This window comes from Aythya fuligula, chromosome 5 (assembly GCF_009819795.1).
Source record: "Aythya fuligula isolate bAytFul2 chromosome 5, bAytFul2.pri, whole genome shotgun sequence".
Lineage (NCBI taxonomy): Eukaryota > Metazoa > Chordata > Aves > Anseriformes > Anatidae > Aythya > Aythya fuligula.
In genome coordinates, this window is record NC_045563.1 from 37,911,007 (window position 1) to 37,935,018 (window position 24,012).

General features: G+C 37.1%; 1 protein-coding gene across 15 annotated transcripts in view; it reads right to left on the minus strand.

Moving 5' to 3' along the window:
- The window catches only part of GPHN (gephyrin), a 278,830-nt gene that overhangs the window by 6,482 nt on the left and 248,336 nt on the right, over positions 1-24,012 (minus strand). For 14 of the 15 annotated variants that reach the window (XM_032188099.1, XM_032188097.1, XM_032188095.1 and 11 more), the window contains 4 exons: positions 19,750-19,808; positions 19,374-19,527; positions 18,450-18,571; positions 1,157-1,244 (listed from right to left, as the gene is read on the minus strand). In XM_032188099.1, the coding sequence (XP_032043990.1) occupies positions 1,157-1,244; positions 18,450-18,571; positions 19,374-19,527; positions 19,750-19,808 (423 nt within the window). Of the gene's footprint in view, positions 1-1,156; positions 1,245-11,082; positions 11,188-18,449; positions 18,572-19,373; positions 19,528-19,749; positions 19,809-24,012 lie in introns of those variants that run through there. The other variant, XM_032188100.1, reaches the window with a different exon arrangement.

Sequence of the window (24,012 nt, forward strand, 5' to 3'; positions counted from 1 at the left end):
ATTAAACCTGCTAAAAGCTCAGTATCAGAGGTAGAACTGTCAGTGGAATACAGAGCCTATTGACTTTATGCTGTTGCCTAAAATTCAGGCTACAGAGAAGTTAGCCAGAATGCATAAATGCCTGTAAGACCATTCAGCAGTTTAGTCACTTCCTAGAGTTCCCATGTCTGTACAATGTCCCAATTTACTACGTTACTACACTCCCAATTTACAGATCAGCACTTGTCCTTGAGTATTTTTCTATGAATACGGAGGAGAATAATGGAATTGAAAGTAATTGGCTCTGGTTTAACTTGTTATCCATTTCCATGATGTATCCAACAATATGATTTCTACTCAGAAAAGTGACAAAAACAGTACTGATGCTTGTCATCTCCTAATGACTGTCTTTAGTATCTGTTAGTTATAAAAGGAGAGATGTTTGTTTTACCTGCCAAACTCACAGATTCAGCCTGGGATCAAAAAGTAATCTGAGTTTTCCTTCGCATAAGTCATGATTAATAAATGTCCTGCAGGTTCATCTACGCCCCACCAGCATCTTTGTATCCCTATTTTCTTTGATGGTTTTGGCACAGGGATTACCAACAGGAACTCAATCAACAATTCTGTTAATGATTCAAAAGGCAAATATATCAGCTCACTGTGTCTCGTATGTATTGCCTCTGTAGGACTATCAGGTGTAAAATGTGATCAGACTATTTTTGTAACAGATATAGCTCTGGCACATACAGGAAACAGATCTGCTGAGTAAGAAAGAGCTATTTATATACTCAGCTGCTTTTCACAGTACTTGCAAAGTAGCTTTATTCTGCCTACATTTTACCTACTCTAAGAATAGAAAGAAGTCTGTTGTCTTTATGTGCTATTAACCAATCACCTTTGTTATCATAACTATACAACTAATTCCTTAAATAAAAAAAAATGCAAATCACTCACATCTAGAATTAGAATCTTCCCTGTTGTACTACATCTACTATAATAAGAACAAAGTAAATGAGGACAGCACTGATGGCTTTTTTCTTACTTAATTCACACTGAAGTGTACAAAAAGAAGTAAGATCCCTTATTAATAAACATTAATACAAAGGCAGAAGCTCTGATGACAAACTCTGGCTTGAAATACATATTTTAGGAGTCATACTTAAATTTAGCATACCTTTTCCCCCATAGATACGCCTCCTGATGTAATGATCACATCAGCACGACTGATACCCTCATTCAGTGCATTCAGTAAATCATCTGGGCTACAGAAAAGAACAGGCAAGCAGATTAGTGGCATGGAACTATTAAGAGTTACAGCATAAGTAAGCACCCGTGTGCACAAATATAGATGTATATATACACACACATACACACACACTTGAAAAAGTAGTTACAACTAGGATACAACTGAGATTTTTTCCCTCTGAAGGCTCCACACTGCTCTGTTCAACTCAAGAATTGAAGTCTCATTAAGTAGACATCACACAGGTTGCCACCTTTCAATCTAAAAGGTGGCAACCTGAATGGAAGGATGCTTTAGGCTGGGACTGAAGAACACCAACACAAGTCTATAAAAGTGTACCACTTGCACAGTTTGTAGCAATACAAATTATGAGTTAGGTGAACCAACAGGGCTATGTAGAGAGACCAGACACATGAGAACTACTGGCCTCTAAGCAGGCTGCACTACTACCTGTCTGACTTTTTTGATGTGTGCAAAAATGGGGGTAAGGCTCCACTTCAAACTTCCATCAGTGAAAAGTGGTATCAAATCCTTTGTTTAACTTCTCTGTTAGATGCCATTGCAGCAAAGACAGCTGTACATGCACTTCATCTTGAACAACCACAATCCGTCCTGTTCAAGTGTCTATTTACCTTCATGAGAAATAGTGTATAAGGAGTTCTCGTGTTCCTCCGTAAAAAAGAGTGTAATTGCAAAGGTGAAAGATGGCAACTGAGTATACTTTCAATTTTGGGGTCTTAAATCTCTCTCTTTTCTTTAAGATCTAAGCAGGAATTGTAATTTTGAAGTAGCCATCCTCTGCCTAACAGCAGTGTTGATGCTAACATAGAGCTTAAAGGCACACAGTGTTGGGACTCGGTAACACAAATTATACAAGAATACTAAAGGAATCCAAAACAATTTTCAATTCATTAAATGCATAGTTTGCATTTAACATTTGTGACCTGACCAGGAGCTAACCAATTGCTAGGACTGTATGTAATGTTCCTTCAACACTATCTTTTTCCTTTAAGAATTCTGAAAGTTATTTTTATGGGAGGCTATTCCTTCCCGGAAGGCTGTTCAAAGAATTAGTAATAATGCTAGTAACTGTATAAAGGAATTCATCCAGACTACAGGACCTCAGTTAAGTGTTACACTACAATTACAAAACATATTAAAATGGATTATCAAGGCCCCTCATGCTGCAAATGGCATGTTGGCTATACTTTGGGAACTTCTGCTATATGTCACTAAAAAATACATGCAGTTATTTTGGGGTTTGAACTGGAAAAAGGAAAATCAGAAATACTGTGCAAGTCCTCTTTGACCTTTCAGAGACTAGCAGAATTTGTGTGTTCCAAAAGGCCTCAGAAAGAGAAATCCTTTCCTCTGAGAATCCTGTCTTTGCCCATGGCTTGGTGAAATATGATTTCAGCAGCAGTTAGCATTACTTCTTGCTGGGTGCACTACATTTTATGTAACACAAAGACAACTGCATTCCCTCAGTGAGTGGATAATTCAGGTGCATGCAACCCTGCACACTCCCCATCTATCCAGCAGAGAGCCCTCCAAGTGACCTCCACCCTGGTTGCCTTCCAGGCAGAAAGACTCCAGGACCCCTTCTCCACCATTTCCAGTGACTGATGCAGCATCCTCTTTGGCATCAGACAGTGTGGTTAACCTGCACAACTTTTGTGTTTATGTTGGATTACAGTCACTCTTGAGGTCATACTGCTTTGTAAGAGGTAGGCAACAAATTACAGCAGAAAGAAAAGCACATTACTGATACCACAGCACAGGCTGTAATCAATCAGCTATAATTAAATATTGCCATGTTTTAATGGAAGCAGTGGCTGCACATACCGAGGTGTGACTCCAAGACTCATGTGAGGTCGTAAGTGGCAAGTTGTTTTATGGTAGTGCATATCTTGGATACTCTAACTAGCCTACAAATGAATGGCTACTTTTTTTTTGCGGGGGGTGTGTGGAGGGGAGATTATAAAACTCAAACACAACCATCTGCTTCTTTGTCCTTTAGGACACAGAGACATTTTCTCAGCTGCCCCTTCTGAAATCTCAGGATCATTTTGTTCAAAAAAACAGCATGCGTTTTCATTAGTTGTGAAGGCTAGAAGAAAAAACAAGTCTGTTGTTGGCTGTAGTTGTGTCTTCTTCAGAACCAATTGTTTCATATTGATGGTCTAAGAAGCAACCTGTATGCAGTAAGACATTGCTTACGATTATTATAGTTTGTAACAGAAGTCGCTCAGCATCTAAGTCTTCCTTAATACTTGCGAACAAGGGTGCAGGCTGGAATGCCGCAGGGAACATGCATTTATTACACAGGTGGATATAAGCCTTGCTGAACCGTGATGACAGATGTTCGTGCCATTATTTGTAGGCTAAGACTGCTTTCAGTGTAGTTTCCTCATTATGTTGCGATGCAGGTGAGGATCTTATCTGGTGCTTGCTTCAGGCTGTTTCATTTTATCTTGCTTAATTATTTAAAGGTTATTCATAGGCAGCAAGACCACTTGTCTGAGGAGATTCTAATTCTGGATTATGAAGCATGCTTGCTTTTGGTTGTGGTTTGAGAATAACAGAAGGAACAGTAAAAAGCAAACAAGTCTATATATAACTACTGTTAAATAGAATGGAAATGCACTTATTTATATACTGAAACTATTTATTTTATATACTGAATATATATATTTATAAAACATAATATTTCTTGCCAAAGGAAAAAACAAAACAAAACAAAATAAGCCCAGTCTCAGAGCAGGGGAGGGCTCAATTCACAACTTTGTTTATGACAGTAGCATACCACTGAAGATAGTTCATCATGGAGTTTTTTTATTACATGCCATTCCTCCAAATTGAAAGATAATTCCTCCAAATGAAAGCTATGATAGAAACATAATAATAAACTGAATGATTACACTAGTTTTGTTTTCATTCTGAAGGAAAGATTTACAGGATTTCCTCCCTTGTCCTTGTAGCAGGCTTCTTTCTTTTGCCATATTTGGCATACTTTTTGTCACTCAAGTCTATCTAACCTTCTTTATACCCTAATCAAAGCTGGTAGTTTCACTTCCTCTGCAGTTAATACAATACACTCTCATGACAGGAATCCCCTGCTGTAATACTAAATCAACATTGCAGCAAATATTTCCATTGTCTTTAGTGGAGTTCATGCAGAATTATCACTCAGAATGCACATTAACAAATATTTGATATAAATATAATCAGATAACATGATATTACTTCTCTTTTCATTTGTTGCATAAAAACGAGCAGCTTCTCCTTTGGATTGACATAGAAATGGAATAAATAACTTAAGACTATTAACTTCTGGAAGAACAGACAAAATAATTTCGGCATCTGAGCATAATAGGACAAGATCATTCTAATGGGCCTGTGACAAATCACTGTGAAGCTGAGAAGTAACAGTCATGTCTGAGCAGGTACAGATCAGAAGCTTTCTTCTGAAACCCTGGCAATTGCTAGGGGCAGGATACTGGATTAGCTAGACTAATGGTCTCATTTACTAGAATAAATCCTTAAAGATGTCTTCCGAAAGTGCTATTCTTGGATTTTTTATTTTTATTTTTTTGTGTGTGTGGACAGGACTGTACCAGGTGCTCAAATATAACAGTGAATGCCTTAATCAACGTAAAGGAGATTTTGATGGGAAGTCTCATTTCCAGATAGCAAAACTATTCTGTATCATTTAGTGATTTTCAAAGTCAGTGTGACACTGTGTAAGAGAAGAGAGTGTGCTTTTCTTACATGCTGGAATTGATAATTGATTAAAGAAACTATATACAGAACTCTCTGTATACTTCAGATTACATCCCAGCATCTCCTGTGAATACAATGAAGAAAATTTGTTCTATAAAGATTACATGAAGTTTATGAAACTATTCATATAGATAAGGACAAACCCAAACTTTCTCTCAAAAAAGAAAGAAATCTCCATTTACAGCAGGCTGTGTCTGCACAAGTATATGTGTATTGTACTTATATTTTTGAAGATGCAGACATAAAGCTTTATATAAAGAGCCCTTGTACTTTTATGCATATCTTAATACTCTCCACTAATTACACCAGTCTGATAAACAGAACATCTATTTTACCACCTCAATTTCCTGATCTGTATTTAGTTTTATGAAACAGAAAGCATAGTACAATCTGGAAATTATTTGGAGGGTATCTGTTGTATAGTGTCAGCAACGTGTACAATTCAGTAAGCATATGCACGTCATTTCAGTTGACGTGCCACTTGACTTCATTAATTTGAAGAGAGCCTTTGCAGGATGGCAGTGTACGATAATAGGAACACCTTCTATATTCATGATAAAAATCTGATTATCAAAGCTGTTTTGTGGAAAACTTACACAGCTCTTGATTACTGATCTGTCACTAAACTTAAAAGATATACAAGAGCTTAAGAGCTTGAACAAGAAAATGATACAAGCTTCATTAAAATAGTCATCAACTATACAACCCTTAGCACCATCAATTTGAGATATGTGCAACTGTACTCACTACAAGACTCACTACAAGAAGGACATTGTGGTGTTGGAGCATATCCAAAGAAGGGCCACAAAGTTGGTGAAGGGTCTAGAGAACAAGCCTTATGAAGAGCAGCTGAGGGAGCTGGAGGTGTTTAGCTTGGAGAAGAGAAGTCTCAGGGGAGACTTTATTGTACTTTACAGTTACCTTAAAGGTGGTTATAGCGAGGTGGGCATTGGGCTCTTGTCTGAAGCACCAGGTGATAAGACGAGGGGAAATGGCCTCAAGTTGTGTCAGGGGAAGTTTAGATTGGATGTTAGAAGAAATTTCTTTATGGAAAAGGTTGTGCAGCATTGGAGTAGGCTGCCCAGGGTAGTGGTTGAGTCACCATCCCTGGAGGTCTTCAAGAAACGTGTAGAGGTAGAACTTAGTAGCATAGTTTAGTGGTGGAAGTTAGTACTAGGTTTAAGGTTGAACTAGATGATCTTACAGGTCTTTTCTGACCTGACTGATTCTATGATTCTACGAACTGTTCAGTTATATCATTTAATTTACAAAACAAGAACAAATCATGAGCTGCATGACCTCAGTAGTAAAACATGTGATCCTGTAAAACTGAACTGGGACATTTAGTTAGGACTGCTTTATCAATACATTGTCGCCGTGTCACAGTACAGAATCTGTAGTTAATTCCTGATTTCTAGGACCATTTCCACCAAGTTCTTGCCATAGCAGTCTCATTTGTTCAAAACAATCTCATTATCTGACAGTCATTTTCAGTCCTTGTTGTACTTTGCCATATACAGCTATTACTGTCGGATGACTAATACAAATTCTTTTGATAGTCATATTCTTCTATACCGCAGCCCAGGCTTTCATAAACCCCAATCTTTTGGAAAACTACTTGTTAAATTGGTGCATGCAAAATACCACATTTAGCACCTTAAACCTCAGTGCTTTACAAATATATTGGGCATACATACAAAAAGATATGCATGCATCATAATGTGCCAGATGCATGCAGAAGTGCCTTATGCGAGTAAAAAGAAGAGCTGGATAACCTTTCTTGTCTACTGTTTTACTTCATTTGAAAATGTACTATACATTTCAATTGCATGCTGAAATAAGTACCCCTTCACACATGGCCCCTCACGGACTCAGAGGATCTACAGATTCCTGCACACATAGTGAAAACAGAAGTGCTAGCATTGGCTCTACACTAATCACATTGAAGACCAAAGTAGATCAGCTGCTCCTCTAAACTATAGCAGTTGATGGCAAACTTTGAAAGTCTATGTGCCATCATCTGCAGGTACCTAGAGTTTAGCATTTTATGGTCGCTTCCATGTGGAACACTTGCTTGTGCTGGTTTTACATCTTCTGAGGCCTATTTTCTGTTAAACAGATCTCCCAGAAGATTTAACAAAACTACAAGGACCTGCTAGAAATTCTCGTTGTGTGAAAAGATCCTGATAGTTTCTACTTCTACCCTAGAAAAAAGAAAGAGGAAAAACAACAAAAAATGTAATAAATGAAAACTTTAATAAAAAAGCCAAGAGTACTTACTGTACTCAGACAGAGATCTCATCAAGTGCAATGACATTTCCGTTTGAGGAAAGGCAGGATATGGATTTGATCCTTTTTGATTAACTCATTTTTCTTCTCGTGCTCATTCAATTGAGGTGACAGATTTCAAAATGAAGAGATGGATGCAGCTGGGCATAAAGACAAAGTCTGTCACCCACTTCTCACCTCATGGCTGAGACGAGTATTTTGCATATCAGTAATTTGCAGGATGCGGAATAGTGAATAGATGCCCCATAAGGTTTAGCTAACTAAAGCCAACTTCTGTAGAGTGTATTTTGAATGTAGTAGGAACTCTGTGTTTTGACTAGTATGGTTTTCTAAAGTAGAAACTGATTCAACTTTTTGATGATGTATGTAAGAACATATGGACACTCTTCTTAAACTGTATTTGTTTCAAAATTCTCTACTGTATTCCATCATGTTCTCATAATGTTTCTTCCTTCTACCTTCTGTGGTATTCCCCTGGATCACTTTGAACAGATGCAACATGTTTTTCCTAAGAATATAGGCCAGCTTGTAAGGAAAGCTGGAATAATTACTGTAGCATTTGGCTTGTTTAACGTGAGTATGCAAGCTTTGTTTATCTGATAGCAACATAAAAAGAACCTGTCTTTTTTACTTTTTGCTGTTCCTTTAATTGATGCTGCTGCAAATAAGAACACTATTTCCCAGAGTAATCTTTTTCATGTTTACATCTATGAACTCAAAAAGACTTTGCTTAGAGGTGTTCAGCTCTCATTCAAGTTACCACGAGATCTGTCTAATGTCTTAAACTTTGCATCTGGGTGACAACGTACTTTACTCCACTGTTTTTATGGGCTGTTTCAGAAGATTCCCACCCATATATATAACAGAATGACAAAAGACCAGAGATATTAAAAATGGAGATAGCAGTGGGAAAGCAATAGGAAAAGCTCCTGTGTTGTAGCAGCCATGTGCTTTATGCACTGTGGAGCACATTCCTACACGATGGCATTACATCATTGATGGTTGGCTCTGTATCCTATTCTTGTCTGCTGCTTGTGTACATTCATTCATCTGCAATCACTTGCTTCTGAATTACTGTGATACTTTTCATCAAGACTGAAAGTACAGGAACAAACTTTTGATAGTAGGTGCTGGTCTTCAGGTGCTGTGCCATTGTATACCACTGAGCACTTTGGTGTTGTTGCTGGTAGAAGGCTGTCTTGGAGTAAACTTAAGTGTTAAAGGATTCCTTTTTTTTAGGTCAACTGGTTCTGGACAATTATTTCCCCAGTGTCTGGAGACAAAAGCGTGATGCTTAGATGCTTGTAACAGTACTAATATCCACTCTAAATCCAGACTAGCATGCATCCGCTTAAAGGATGAGTCTGAGAGGATGAGAAAGGAGGAGTCTGAGAACTGCTGATTTCCATTAATTAATAAATTTTCCCTGGCTATTTTATTGGTTGAGGACAATGAACCTTAGAGATTCAATTCCAATACCTACCAGAAATCCATTATATTTTCCAGAAAGCTGGATGGGATTTCAATAATAAATATAGCATCTTCTATTTTATCTGCCTTCTTAGTCTATACGGATTCACTGAAAAGTTTTTTACTTTTAGAGTGGAAAATATTCCACAATTGTTATTGTAGTTGGGTTGAACTAATATGACTGACGATTACAACTCACAGTACAATAATCAATGCCAAAAACATTGCTCATCAGTAAAGATGACAGTGCATTTGTGAGTCTGAAGAGTAAATATGGTTCTACTGGTTAGTTCTCTCTCTGAGAAGTTACAGAATATGAGAAATGGCTTATACAGACATCACTGAAAGTAGAATATTGCGACTGATCTAACTAGTGCTAGGTGCTTATAGAAAGCAAATCTGGCACATGGTGTCATGACATAGTTATCGTGGAATTTCTTACCTTATTAACATTTTGCTTTAGCTTCAATTTTAAGTAAGAATTCAAGAGCTAAATTCTGTAAATTAGTGTAATTTCTCTTGAACTACAGTAGACATGTCTCTGTGATAGGCAGAAATGCAGTCCCTAAATGCAGTGCCTCAAAATGAAGGCTTTCTCTGAAAAACACAAACTTTCACAGAAACATGACTTAGTCAACTGAAAAAAAGTCTGTCTCCAGAAGAAAACTAACCTGGCAGCCACAGGTCAGAGAAAATAGGAAAGTGCCTTCAACATTTTTTTCTTGTTACTGGCTATATCTTAATAGTTTTTTTGTTTGCTTGTTTTCTTTTAAGAAAACATTGTAAAATAAAAAATACTAAAACATAATGCAAATTCTACATGAAGAGTAAATTACAGCTTATGAGAACTAAGTGAAAAGAAGGAACAGAATAGAAACGTATCTTGTTTCAGGTGAGCCAGTCACTTTTTTTAACAGCTGGTAATCAATGGAAGAAACTAGAACTTCATTTGTATCTGTAATACTTGGCTATATCCTTTCAAGCACAAAGATGTTTTTCATGTAAGAAAATGCTCATGTTGTTTTCTTCAGCTCCAGAAGCAAAAGCATTTTTTCATTTCTCCTGCTACAGGTAGCAGGGCTTTACTATACCAGCTCTTTTTGTTGGTGTTTGTCCAAGCACAGCTTAGAAATACCCAAAGGCTCTTTTAATATGTGCCCTCTAGATTTAAGTTGTTAGTAATGATATGTGATTAGACTTGTATGAGGAATTTGATCAGCTCCTGCTTGATCCAGTTTCCAAGCAACTTCTGATAAAGGCAGACAATCTACATCATGTTCTTCACATTTAATTAAAATGTTTTAAAGACTGCAGGTGCTTGTAAGCTAATTGCAGTTAAGATTTTTGAGATGTGTAGAATATAGCATAAGATTCTAGTGGGCTGTTCTTTAGTCAATTTAATGAGGAAGATCTAGACTTATGACAATTTGGCTTCAGCAGGAATAACCAATTGCTAAACAAGAATGAGTCTTTTGAAGGCTACAGGTATGACAGATTGATTCAGTAATGAGCACAGAAGCTTGTTTTTCTAGTATGCAAAGCAAACGTTAAGATATAATTCAATCTTGCAACCTTCTGTTATAAAAATAGGCTTATTAACCTCACTGAGAATCCTTACATGCCTGAAGTTTTCAGGTACTAGCTTTCAATAGGTTTTTAATTACTTTTCTGTCCACTTTTAATTCCCACAAGAATCAAACTATACAAACCATTTTTTCTTTTTGTTAATGGAGAAATTTACAAATAGTTTATTTCCCTTTTGTTATCACTCCTGCCCTTTGACCTGCCTGTGATAGGAGATAAGTACATATCCATACATATATACATATATAAGGATATAGTATATAATTGTATGTCTATTTTTTTGGGAAAAAAAAGCATAGTGGACTGTTTAGAGATTTCACAAACATTCCAGTTAGCCTGCTTTAGAGATGATCAGCATGGTAATGGAAAAATAAGTATGCATAAAAATAAGTTATGAAGAGTCATAACAGTGGCTTCCCTAGAGGTGTACTCCACTACTACCTACAAGCAGGTGTATTCCTATTTTGCTCTATTTTGAAAAGGGAAAAAATTTGAAGGATAAAGGGGTTCCCTGCTACTGATGAGTAATATAAACTCTCTTGCTGTTAACAGAACTTTAATTCTATCAGCATTGTGGAGCCATATATGCCTATAGTGCACTGTGCATAACCATCTGACGGACAGAATAAAATACCATTTGCTTCTCTGTGGAAACCATCGGTAGAATCGGTGCTCAAAGCTCTGCATTGACAGACACCTAGACGAGCCTGTCTGTGAGCATGCATGTGCCTCAATGTCCCAAGTGTTTTAAAAACGGTGCTCACCAATCTGGTAGGCCTGTCTCCGCAGTGTTCTGGAAGCTCTGTGTCCCTTCTTCTTTAAAAACATCTGGCTTCCTGAGGGTAAAGGAAGCAGAAGGGGTATAATAAAGAGCCAGGGAAGGAGAGAGGCTCCTGGGGTGAAAGGAATATTCTCTGCCTGGCTGTGTCCCCCTTGGTGGCTCCAAATATCCAAAACAGTCATGGGAAACGTTTCATCCCTGAGAGGCCAGGCAACGGAGAGAAAGGGGTGTAAGGGAACACCACAGTTCTGCTATAGGTTGGACAGGCTTCTCACAAGGGTGAAGAGCTAAGTTTCAGAAGTTGGCTCAACTGGGCAAAAAATGTCACAAATTGAAATAGTTACTGCTATTAGGACCATATTTAAAATAATTAATGTTTTGCTATGAATTTCTATTTTATGATGAGAGCATTTCCTTATACATATACTTCTTCCAAGTCAGTTTGACTGAGAATAAATCATTGTTAGATAGTGTCCTTTGTAACAGAAATATGAAGTAACGTGAAATCTATGTTTTATTCTGTCTATAACAGACAAATACCTTTTATATTCTTTAGGTAGTAAAAGACTTTGTTTTTTCCTCTGATTGTCTTAAAATGTAAGACAAGTAAATGTAAAATGTAAAAAAAATCTTCATTTGACATGAAGATTTATGAATGTCTCTTTCAAAAAAATGCAAATAAGATGTTCAAGATGAAATGGACCCAATGATGAAAGTCACTGAAAGTCATTGTGCAGCTCTTGAGCCCTTTTTTCTTTTCAGCTGAGCATCAACAATAGCAACTGCCCCCAGTTCTCAAACCAGGCTCAGTTGATCCTGCACACAGCAGCTACAGTCTGTCATTTCAAAGATCATTTCTGGGCAAACACAGATCCTTTCTGAGTTAGGAATGTGAGAAGACTGGGCTAATATGATTGTACAATGTTATACTGTTATAGATACACACCAACATTACTAACATGAAATCTAAAATCCTTTTTTTATCAAATTGTAAATCCACACCTGGTTTCTCCTCAGAGGTCATCACAGAAAGGGTCAGTCAGATCCAATGCATGGTAATGCCGTTTGGCAGTCATGGGAAAATACTAAAACTATTCAGGTCATAAGTTTAGATGTCAGTCTGTTTCTGACAGATTTCCTAAGATTGCCATTTTCTGAAATAGTCTCATTTCCTCATTTGTTCTTCAGAGAACAAAGTCAGTCTCTGATTCTTGATATAGGGTCACTGTGTCTCAGGAAGTGACATACAAAAGACTTTCATATTTCATAAGCAATCTCAGCTTCTGCTTTAATCATCATTATGGTCAGCAGTTTCAAACATTGAGAATTTTTTCTGGAAAGCTGCTAAACTCTATGTAATACTCAGGCTCTCACAATGATCTTCTACAAGAAGGCCAGCAAACTATAGATGTGCCCAAATGACATTATGAATTAAAATAGTTTTTTATTTTTCTCCAACAAATACATTTACAGATTCCCTCCATTTGTAAATGTAGGAGAATTTTCATAGCATTTTGACCTCCTTATTTATTTGCTGTTCAGTGTCATACTTCTGGGTGGTGACTCTAGAAATGCCAATTCAGAAAGAAGTCCACGACTTTTGAGGACAAATATGAGAATGACACACAGTTGTGCATTAGCCTCACACCAGAAATTTTACGCCATTATGTGTCACACTATGTAGCTTCCTACCAGTACAGAGGACCCCTGGGACTGAAGTTCTGTTTTCACCTCTGGTTTGGCTGAGATGTTTCTTTGTGCTTCCAGATTCTTCTGTGTGCATTGGAAGAGATGACTTGTCACATATTGCAATGTATCTGAGTTTGCCCTAATGATTATTGAGATTTGTGACAGACATTAAACATTTATGCTTGATAAAGAGAGTATCCTTTTGGAAGGGCATGACGAAGACCTCCCTATATGAACTACCTTCAAACCACTACCCAGTGTCCCTGGATTCATTAGGCTATGACCACCCTTTGCAACACCATCGTTGTTTGAGCAGATCTAGAACTGGAGCCAATTCAGCAAAATCTAATATTGTAATACTTGACTGCCTGCCTTTCCTGTAACAGAGCTTTTTGTGCAGTTATTTGTTAGATGATATTAGTAATTATATTTCATTAGTAATTGTAATTCTGCAACATGTATTTGATTGTAGCAAAGTTGGGCATTAAACTGGTGCAGGGAAGAGGCTAGGATTCTGTCTGAATTACGCCTATAGCACATATTCTAACTCCTATTATGATTGATATATGTCAAACTGATACTGCATGCAGAATTTTCTGCCTCCACTCCAGATGTTCCATCTGGATTATAATACTGGTAATTACATGCAACCCACACAACTACAAAAGATTTAAACCTCTTTTTGGACGGCAAGTATTAAATTCAAGCAGGCTAAATCCTTGAATGAGTCAGGTCTTTGTATCCCTTCGAATATATGGAGACATTTTCAAAACCTCTGTTCTAGGGATATCATACAGTAATGTCACAACAGCAAGGGTGATTTTTAATGGGTTTACCTGTCACTTAGGAGCTTTATGTTAACCGATGTCATAAAATAGAGGCATATAAATGAGAAAGAAATCACTCGAACGTGGAAGAGCTCTCATATGCTTATTGATCACGCAACATACAAGAAAGTTAAGATGCTGCTGATTTTGTAACTATTCTGATCAATTTTCAAAGCAACTGAGCAGATAATGTGAATTTCCAAAATTTCTCTCCTGAAGGAAGAAGAAATTCTTTCTGTCTCTATTGTGCAATCAGAGGCTCATAAATGAAAATGCAGCTGGAAGCAGCTAATGTTATTAATGTGTCTCTGAGAAAAAGTGATAAGCAAATTAGAAAACAGGGAAAAGAATGTAGAGAAGAGAAAAATGCACTCAAACAAAGGTAGAAGCAGATGAGGAAACTGAATTAATTACATACGTGATCAAAATTTTTCATCAACTTTAATAAAAGAGTCTCCTATAAAAGGAAAACTCAAAATGGAAGATGACTTTCTAAACAGAAGGCTCACTCTATAGCAGATTTTGCTAGGGCTAAACGTTACAGCTTTAAATAACCATTGGGTACAAAGAACATCACAAATGAAATCAACAGACACAAAAATATCCTGATAATTAGGTTAATTGAGTTCTGTAGCTCAGAACAGAGATGTAACTTTTATTTTGATCAATGGCTTACAAATAAGTGTCTAATTTCACAGACTATAAGCAAAGGAAATGGAATTAGAAGCCTTATTTACTTGGTCTTGCTACATGAAAAAACTGACAAAAGTATATTGGAGTGCCAATTTTAACTGGTCAGCTGTCTTTGTAATTTTTTAGCAAGTGATTCTGTGATTCAGACAAAGATGGCATGAAGGACAACATCAGAAGGGTTCTTCCCTTCCTGGCTTTGCATGTATTTCTGTCGTATTGGAGTAGTTCTGGAGGAATATTCTTCATTTCTACCTCAGAGATGTGTGCTTTTCAGGCTGCTTGGTTTTTATATGCTAAGAACACAGAGAAAATCTTGTCTTTTACCTAGCCATAGCTTCAGCTCTATAACATTTTCCAGGTCTGTTCTTTTCTCCTATTGCTTGCTTCTAGGATTTTTAACTACAGTTTCTCTCTCTATGTTTTGGATTTGCTTTTTAAAATTTTGAATATCAAGACCGATACATAGTTTCTGAGAATGGAAACAACAACGATCTCAGAAATTATTAAAATGGTCCAAAATAAGTAAAATACTAGTTTCTATTGAGAATACAAATATAGAAGTAAAACTTCAGTGGCCATTTAAAACAGCATAAAATTCATATGCAAAGGCATTTCTAAAGTACACCTAACTACTATGTGGCCACCCACAGAGCTTCCATGCTCCTCCATCCTTTCACCTTCTCTGCTGGAACGTGTCCTTGTATAGCACAGTCCCGGGCTTTGAAGCATCTGTCACTGTGTTCACACCTCAGCTGGACATGCTGTTTTCTTACATAAATACCTCTGAGTGACTCGTGCTGACATGAGTTACAGGAACCTCTAACCTTGTCTTCGCAAATATTACCCTAAAACAATTTTCACTCTTGAATATTAGCTCCTTATGTGTGACTGAAAGAATTTCCAAGCTCGTTAGAAAACTTGACCTGTTATAACAATAGTAATATTCAACTGCACTCCCTATTAACTGTTCTCTCAAACTCCAGTCAAATGACAGGAAGTGCCACACCCAGTAAAATGTATAAGCAAAAAGAAGTATAAGCAAAAAGGAAAAAAAGGAAAAAATGTAAGCCCAAAATGTGAAATACAGGAAAGGGAGAATTATGTCACAGTGAGGTCTCTGAAGAAACAATTATAAATTTTTAATTTTCCCTTTTTAAAAGTATTGTTTGCTAGTATTTCACTGCAACTGTTCTATACACATTGCAGGGATATAGAGTCTTCCTCTTTTTCACTGTGAATATATATACATATGTACATAGGTACACAATAAACTGCACATATATATGAACACACACAAACAATCTATGGTTTAACTCCAGTAAACCATTTAACAGACACTAAATGCTCATTCATCTTTTCTACAAGCATGCTAACCAAAACATCAAAATTGTACCTTTCATAAGATCACTGGTAAAAATCTTGCATTTTTTCAAGTGCCATGGTACTCCATCAAAGCAGTCATGTTAGTCAGAAAGATATATACTGAAATATCCACAGGGACAACATTATCCCAGTAACTTTACTACATAATGAGATAATACTGATTATCAAACTAATTTGCACAACCAGATTTTTCCTTTGACTGAAACAGAACTTCAGATGCATTTTGTTGTAAATATTTGAATTGAGCATGTAAGTGTGAAAAAAAAAGAAAGACTGAAGATGCTGGTATCAGGTGGTAAAGATTTTTGTCTAAGTCAACAGTATCAAATTACTCTTTCAAAACTACTGTGAAGTACAAAATCACTCCAGAATTGGAGGCTCACTATTTCTGTTTTATAAACTAAAGTAACTACCTCTACAGAAATGACTCCCCAAGCATGAAAGTGAAAGCTTGAAAAGAATCTCTTATTACCTTTGCCAAGGTAATACTATCTTGAGACAGAGAACGTTTTAATAGAAGGAATTCAAAAGTTATCAACCTCAAAACTGAAAGCAAAGCTGCAGACACTTGTTTACCTTTGACTGATATGTTTGCTGTCTGCTTTTCAGCTCACATTCAACAAGTAAAAAAGGGTTGCAAAACATACTTATGCCAGAAAAGTAAAAAATTTACTTGGATCTTAAATGTCACTAAAATTATTTGTATTTATTACTGAGAGCTTTCAAGGTTAATCATCTTCACAGACGCTCTATGCCCATGGATCTGTATGGTTTCAGGAGCTAGGAGGTTATAGAAAAACTTCCTGAAGGCAATGGAGTAAAAGGCTATAATTTTGCTTGATGACCCTAAATTAGACTTTCCATTTGATGGCGCTAACTTCACAGAAAATTTGAGACTATGTATTTGGTTAGGGCAAGGCTATAAAGACTATAAAGAACAAGCAAACTTTATACTCCGTCAGATGTGCTACCACAAAGATGTTCAGGGAAAGTATCTTTTCCATTGAATTAACCCATTGTTAATGTAGCTTCTTCTTAGTGCTTTGATGACAGTAACCGTACTATTTGTTCATACAGGTGGAAAAAAATTCCAACTCCAATATTTTGTTGGGAAAAAAGCCTGCTGGCCCTATTTTTGTATAGCAGTGATTCACAGAAGTTGACTATGACTAAGCTTTTTTTTGTGGCTGTCTCCTTTTTTCTCATATATGTGGATCTAGAACCTGATCTCTGATTATATTTGTTTTATTTGGAAACTCTGCTACCTGTGCTTTAAGGTCTTTAAAAGTTGTTATAATACACAAGATGCTCTAGAGATCCAGAACATTTGGGTACCATTCCTGGAAAGAATAATTGCATTAGTTTAGACTCTATGAAATCTCCACCTGAAATTGAAAGCATTCACAGGTAGGAGGTTTTTGGTATCTATTATTATTTGGAACAACAATTGAATTCTGCCAGTCAGAGAAGCAAGAGGGGTGCCTGGGTGCAGAGAGAGAGTATCCAGAAGGATTTGCTTCCTCTAAGAACCACTGTGGTTCCTGTGCATCACATTCCATGTACAAAGGCTTCAAATACAACCGCGTTTCCTGGAGCCAACACTCAGATTGGTTCAGATATCATAAAACCACACACTGGTCAGCCCATTCATATATTTTCTCTCAAGCTATATTTTGTATTGGATCTTATACTAAGGAAGTCTGGTTCTGAATGAGCTGTTCCCTAGCAATAACCCTGTTTGGGAATTCTGTTATCAGTCAAGATGAAATGCAAATGCTGTGATTCGTTCTTCCCTTTTTTTTTTCTTTCTGATCTGGCCTTACTTCTAACCACATGTAAGGAATACCATGCTTCTCCAACAGGTGAAGGTGAACCTGAACAACTCCCAACTCTGTCAGTTGGTTTGATACCCAAAATGTGAAACAAGAAAGCCAGTTCAAAGCCTTTGGGGCTCAATAAATTGAGGAAATATGTTATGAGAAACTCAAGCCATAGATAACAGGCACTGCACAGTCTTGCAAAGGACAAAAGACTGAACACTTCAATCACTTATTCTAGAGATCTCAACAGGAGATGTGGCTTTAGTACCAGTGGGAAACAAGGTGCAATCACTGCCAGATGAACAGAAAGACTGATCACAGGGTGTCACTCTATCGCAATCAAAATAGAGAAACCAGTAAAGGAAAAAAAAATGGTTCTTTTGAATACTTTGACATATTCGTGGAAACGTTCAGTAATATTCACCAGTGGGGCCTTCACCAATTGACAGTAATTGAGAATCTGACAAAAATTTATACTCTAAATTAATTTTGGCCTGGAAAATTAACTTTGAGAGAAACTTTCCTTCTCCCTTCATTGGATCAGAAAAAAGTATAGTTCCTGTAGAACTGTCTCCACAGAGGTGGGCTTTTACATGTATTAAATACAGTGCCTGTATTGCAGCAGTAAATTCAATTTGCAGCAGTAATAGATACTTCAACAAACAGAAGGCAAAACAAGATAAGCAGCATTCAATAAAAATTTTATCAAATGATTCCTCTTAATAGTAGAATAGAATTATTTAATTTTTGAATGAAAAGGTTAAAATGTCTTCTCCAAGATGTGCACTGACACAACTCAGTGACACTTGCAACGAGTGACAGTTGTTGTGGTATTTCTTTTCTCCACAGATGCCATTGAATTGCATGACTATGAAGTGACATCTCTATTAACACATGGTACTTACTTATCTCCCACAATTCCCAAGTTGATTGTTGGATAGCCATGTTCTTGGATTGTAGCTAGGAGAGTTGAACGGTTACTGTCTCGAATCTTTCCTGGCAAGAGGTCATCTTCAGGATTCAGTAGCTATAAAACAAGGAATACTATTAGTCAGTCTCCTTGGAATACTGTTTCTTTACACAGATGAGTGCTATCTTTTGGATTTGTGACACCTGAGATTTCTCTCGCCTGTCCTGCCACAGGGAGGGGAATGAGTGAGTGGCTGTGTGGGTGTTTAGTTGCTGACTCAGGTCAACCTACAACATATTTAGAATTGGTAAAATAAGTTAATCTTGAATTTGCTTTTTCTAATGTAGTAAAGTCAGGACAATTAGCATGCTGGTCTGGAGTTCTAGCAACAGGAGATGGCCTGGATTTCAACATGGGCTACTAATAAAACAATATTAAGATAGAATACTGCAGAAGGGCATTTGCCAGTACTGTTCAGTTTTCAGACACAAGTTATCTGCCATTTGCACAACAGTTACAGAGGAGAACTGCTCAAAAGGAATTACTCTTCCAGTCATGACTGGCAACATACATTGCAACCCTGAGTACCCTACAGGTCCTCCCTTGCTGGCAGGAGAAAAGCAGATGACACAAGGCTGGATGCATTACCAAAATTTTGGCAAATCCAGTGTGTGAGACTTGTGAGAGAGCAAGGACCTATGATCCTGTGGCGGAAGAAACACAACAGGCTGATTATGGCTTGATCACTCACATGAACACCTCATGTCAGCATGAGTTACTTTGAATGATGTCAGCATGAGTTACAATAGCTCAAAAAGCCAGCCTACTTGGAAATAAGGTAGAAGTCACTTTCCAGAAGATAGAAGTAATGCGAAAGATAGAGGAATTCAGACCTTGAGTCTGAAGTTATTTTGCTTACCTCATTCCCTGTTGACATGACTGCAACCACTGGAAACTTGTTAACTTCTACTTCGGTTACTCCAACAGTTGCTAAGAGACCAATCTCGGACGGACCCATATGAGTTCCTTTAGCCAGCACACATTCACCTCTTTTAATGTCATGTCCTATAGGCCTGAAAATTGTAGCACAGAAAAAAATGTAAGGAAAACAGAATGAGATTGAAAGTATCTTTCCTTGACTGATCTGTCTCCAGGTGAGGAGAGTTCAGGGATGCTCATTAGTCAGATTGTCAAAATGTCGGTACTACTTAAGGGTAAACAATGACTGCAAAAAATACCAGACCTTCTATTCCTTACAGATATTTTACTGTTTATGAAATGGGCTGTTTACAGACCTGATATCTTGTCCTGGTCGAGCTTGCACCAGGATTCGAACCTCTAGTTCTTCAGTGCCCTTTAAAAACAAAGAGATCATGTGAAGTCAGCTGGGCTATTCAGACAAGATTAATCACTTTTAATGTCTCAGATTTCTACACAGCGCACCATACTCATTGCACTGAGAACTCGTGCAATCGTAATTAAGCATCGTAATTTCCCTGATTTGTGCAACAAGACTTTACCACAATGTGTGCTAAATAATTTTATAAGACTTCTGGGAAGGACCAGCACTGAATACATAGTTTTACTTTCCTTTTTTATGATCCCTGTGCTTATATATCTTTCTGGTGCGATGCCCTGTTTGTTTTTTGATTTGTATACCAAGTGGCTTCTTTCTCTTCCTCTCAAGCCAAGCCTATTTCAAAGATGGCATTTCAAAAAGAGCATTAGTCAGGCAAAATGCCACTACATCCACAGAAAGGTAGGAAGAAGATACAAGCTTAACTATTTCAAGCTCTTCAAGTAGATCCTTATAGAGGAAACTCCTATCTGAGAGCTTTGTACTCACCAGAAAAATGCTTATTCATCATGTTTATTTACTATGAACAAGAGAAAGTGGCCTGAAAAGTCTGATGCCTACTTTAATATGTGTTTATTTCTTCAGGGTTGCAGTGATTTGGTGATTTGTTCAATGCCAATAGGTGGTATATGACCTACACTGTTAATATTTAATTTATAAACCTGCAAATGGTTTGATTATGAATATACTCAGCTTTGAGATAGTGCCAGCCTGTCAGAAGCACTAAATCTACAAGTACTTAAACTGGCAGAGATTTTGTTTTTACATTATGATGCAGTATTTCATACTTAAAAGTACTACAAAGTTATAAATCAGACACTAATATTACAATAGAAACAAGGCGAGTCCTTACCATCGGCAATACTATTTTTGCAGGAAAGACAGTATTGTGTAGGACATAGGGATTTGCTATCTCTTTTCTTAAAGGCAATAGGGACTGCATTTTCTGAGTTCAAACTAAGTGCCTCAAAGCTTTAAAAGAAAGGCCCCAGCATTAAGGGTAACACATGCTGTTACAAACTATGATTCTGTTTGCATTCTGTGAAAATGGATAAATTTAAACACCTGAAAAAGAGGAAATTAAAAAACAAAACAACATCAACCCTGAAAAGGTCTAATTTCTTACTTTATCACAGTATTTCCAAGGCATGCTGTCAACACAAATTCTGTTTGTTTAATACCTGCTCCTCCAGTATAAGATAAGGGACTGTTTTTGGCAGCTAGTGTCCAAAATGGCTGTGCTAGAGCCCAAGATGTCCTTATCTCCCTTATCCCCATCTGAAGCTGTAAAAGATAATTTAGGCTTGTGATGAAAATCTGGAACATAAGTTAGTTTAATAGCTATTTTATTGTTTATGACACTCTGGGGATGGTTGGCCAGTTATGAAAATTTTAGTTTTCCATATCCTTAATAACATTTAAAAATAGCTAGGCCATTTCTGGAGAATCAAGAGGAGTGCCAATGACACATCTGAGTAATAAAAAAGGTCCTACTTAGGGCTTCTGGATTAGGGAAAACAATTTTAAAAAGGCTTTTGAGGAATTTAATAACCCCAGGTTTGGAAAGCTCTGTGGAAAGTGTGACCGTGGGCAACAGGGTGATGTGCAGAGACTGTTATTCATGGAACTGAGGGATATCCCAGAATGCTTTAGAAATACAAAGTAGTTCAGAGTTGCTAGAAGTAGGGCTTACACAAAGATATGACAGTTAAGAACAATTTCCATTTGCTGTGGATCAGGCAGTATTCCTCTTGTATATTAATATATTTTGAACTATGTTTGAGTGTTTTACTCTGATGGTTGTTAGCAGCCAACATCCATACTGATATACTGATGCTTGGTCCTACTGTACTCTTGTTTAATTGATCACTTTGGCCTCCTTTTTCCTACAAGGTAACATAAAAGCTCAAAAAAAAAACAAAACAAAAAAGTGTAGAAGTGCTCTTGCAAGGATAGGTTTCTCAATGGCCATGCATTTGGCTATCTGATGGGAAATTTTCTTCCTGATGAACTGATGTTATTCCTTTCAGGCCTGTGACTTCTACGGTCATTTGGAGAATCCTTGCTATGATGTTTAAACTCCTTTTAAAAGTACTCTCTATCTTTTCAGAAGAACATATTTCAGATGAGAGATTTAATTTCAGTTAAATCCCAGCCCTGAAGGAGTTCTAAAAGAAAAACATTCTTGAAATATGTAACCAACTAGGCATAAAAAAGGAGATGAAAATAACATGTCAACTAAACTGTACTATTTCTGTACATGATTATCAGAGTTGTGTATTCAAGAAGAAGCAGAAACTGAAGTATTCTACCTCACACTCATAGGCAGGAAAAGGATACTGAAAGTGGCTGACCATTTGCTATGAAACTTAGAGTTTAAGCACATAGACAAAGAATCTGTTCCCGCACGTAGAAGAGAACATGCACATGAACAGTGGAATCCAGGATGGCTGTCATCCAAGGAAGAAGCAGGAAATATCATGTATGCTACTCTGCAATGTGATACTCTTGTCATGATGAGGTGGGCAATGGCCACAGAAAACCTGTTCAGTAAGGGTAATGGAACAATTAACAAGCAGTAAAGCCAACATTACATTTACAGGAAGATAAAATTTACAAATACACATCTGTAACCTCAAAGCAGGACTGACTCAAGGAATTCCATGTCAGGAAGGAAGCCAGCCTAGACAGCTCGCTGACTTCATCAGATGTAAAAATCTATGCATTTACAGTAATAAGGAATGAGACAAAATCATGAGAATATGTTTCAGTTTTTGTTGTCTTAATTGGCTTTAAAAACTAGAATTCATGCACTTACACTCCAGCTATGATTGCAATGCTAGCATGTAGCTATGCTGACATGGAGCAGCTAGTCAGAACAGCAGCAGAGCAAAGGCTGATATGAGCAGAGAACCATGCACACACTTCTTTCCAAAACTGAGCTGGGAAGCTGTGACAAGAAGAGACATATCTTCTTGTGGTAAAAACTGTCAGATGATGGCAAACATGACAATAGTGTCCTGAAATCAGCTATCTAAGACAAGGTAATGATTCAGAAGGAATTCTCTGAACAGAAGGGAAGAGAGAATATTTAGGAAGTCTAAGACGGGTTGTTTGGGATACAGTTGTCTATAAACATATCCCAGCCTTCTTCAAAAACACATTTTGCTTTGTTAAGACAACTGTGTTTACCCAGTTAGTACTACAGTACTCCTATTTTTTTCTGTAGTATTCTGCAGCACCTGTGAGGTGGAGTGCTAATATAATTTATAGGTATGCTGGAAAATCTCTTCAGACTAAACAGAGTTTAGACTGTTCTAGATGAATATGCACCTTACCAATTTCCTGGTTTTCAGGGGTCTTACATTCAGTAATTTTCTCTTTTTAAAGCACAGAGCTCCATTGAACAAACTTAGAAAATTTGGTGAGGCACTTACTCCCCTTGTTACATGATACAAACCCTCATTCCAGACATATACATTTATGGAAAGGTATGTGTAGAAGACATATTCTCCAAAATACACCAAATTCACCAAGTGCAGAGCCAGATTTAGGAAAAGAAAAAAAAACATTTGTTACCATTTAAATGCTATGACAACAGGTTGTTTAGAAATTCTGTAGTTTTGAAAGTTCCCTGGCATTGCTGAATAGGTGTGCTGTACTTCCCAGGTACATCAGTTTGGAATGTCCTGTTCTACAACCACAACCATAAATAAGTTTTTGAATATTACTTCTCCTTAGGGACAGTGGATAAGCTGGATCAAAGCCTGAAAACGAATGGATTGGGTTTAGAAGTGACTGAGTCAGCTGAACATACATTACACACAAAAATTAAAAGTAATAGCAAAATTATGTTCTTTAGAAGGCTTTATTTTAGGAATCTTTTGCTGAAATGATACCAACTCTGATAACGAAGAACCATCTTCATAGCATAGTTTAAGATAATCTAAATCATTCTGTGGATTTCGCAGCCCTTAAAATAGTTCACTTGCCTGCAGAAAGTCATGCTCAACTTTAACTACATCAGTAATGCTGCACTGTAATATTTCAACCTGTTATTCTGGGATGTGTTAAAAAAAAAAATCCCCTCCAACTCGGTGACTTTAGAAGAACTTCTAAAGTCCTTACCTTGCTGAATTTTGGGATCATCTTGAAGGATAAAGCAGATTGTTCTGCTGCTAAATGTGAACTCAGTAGAAAA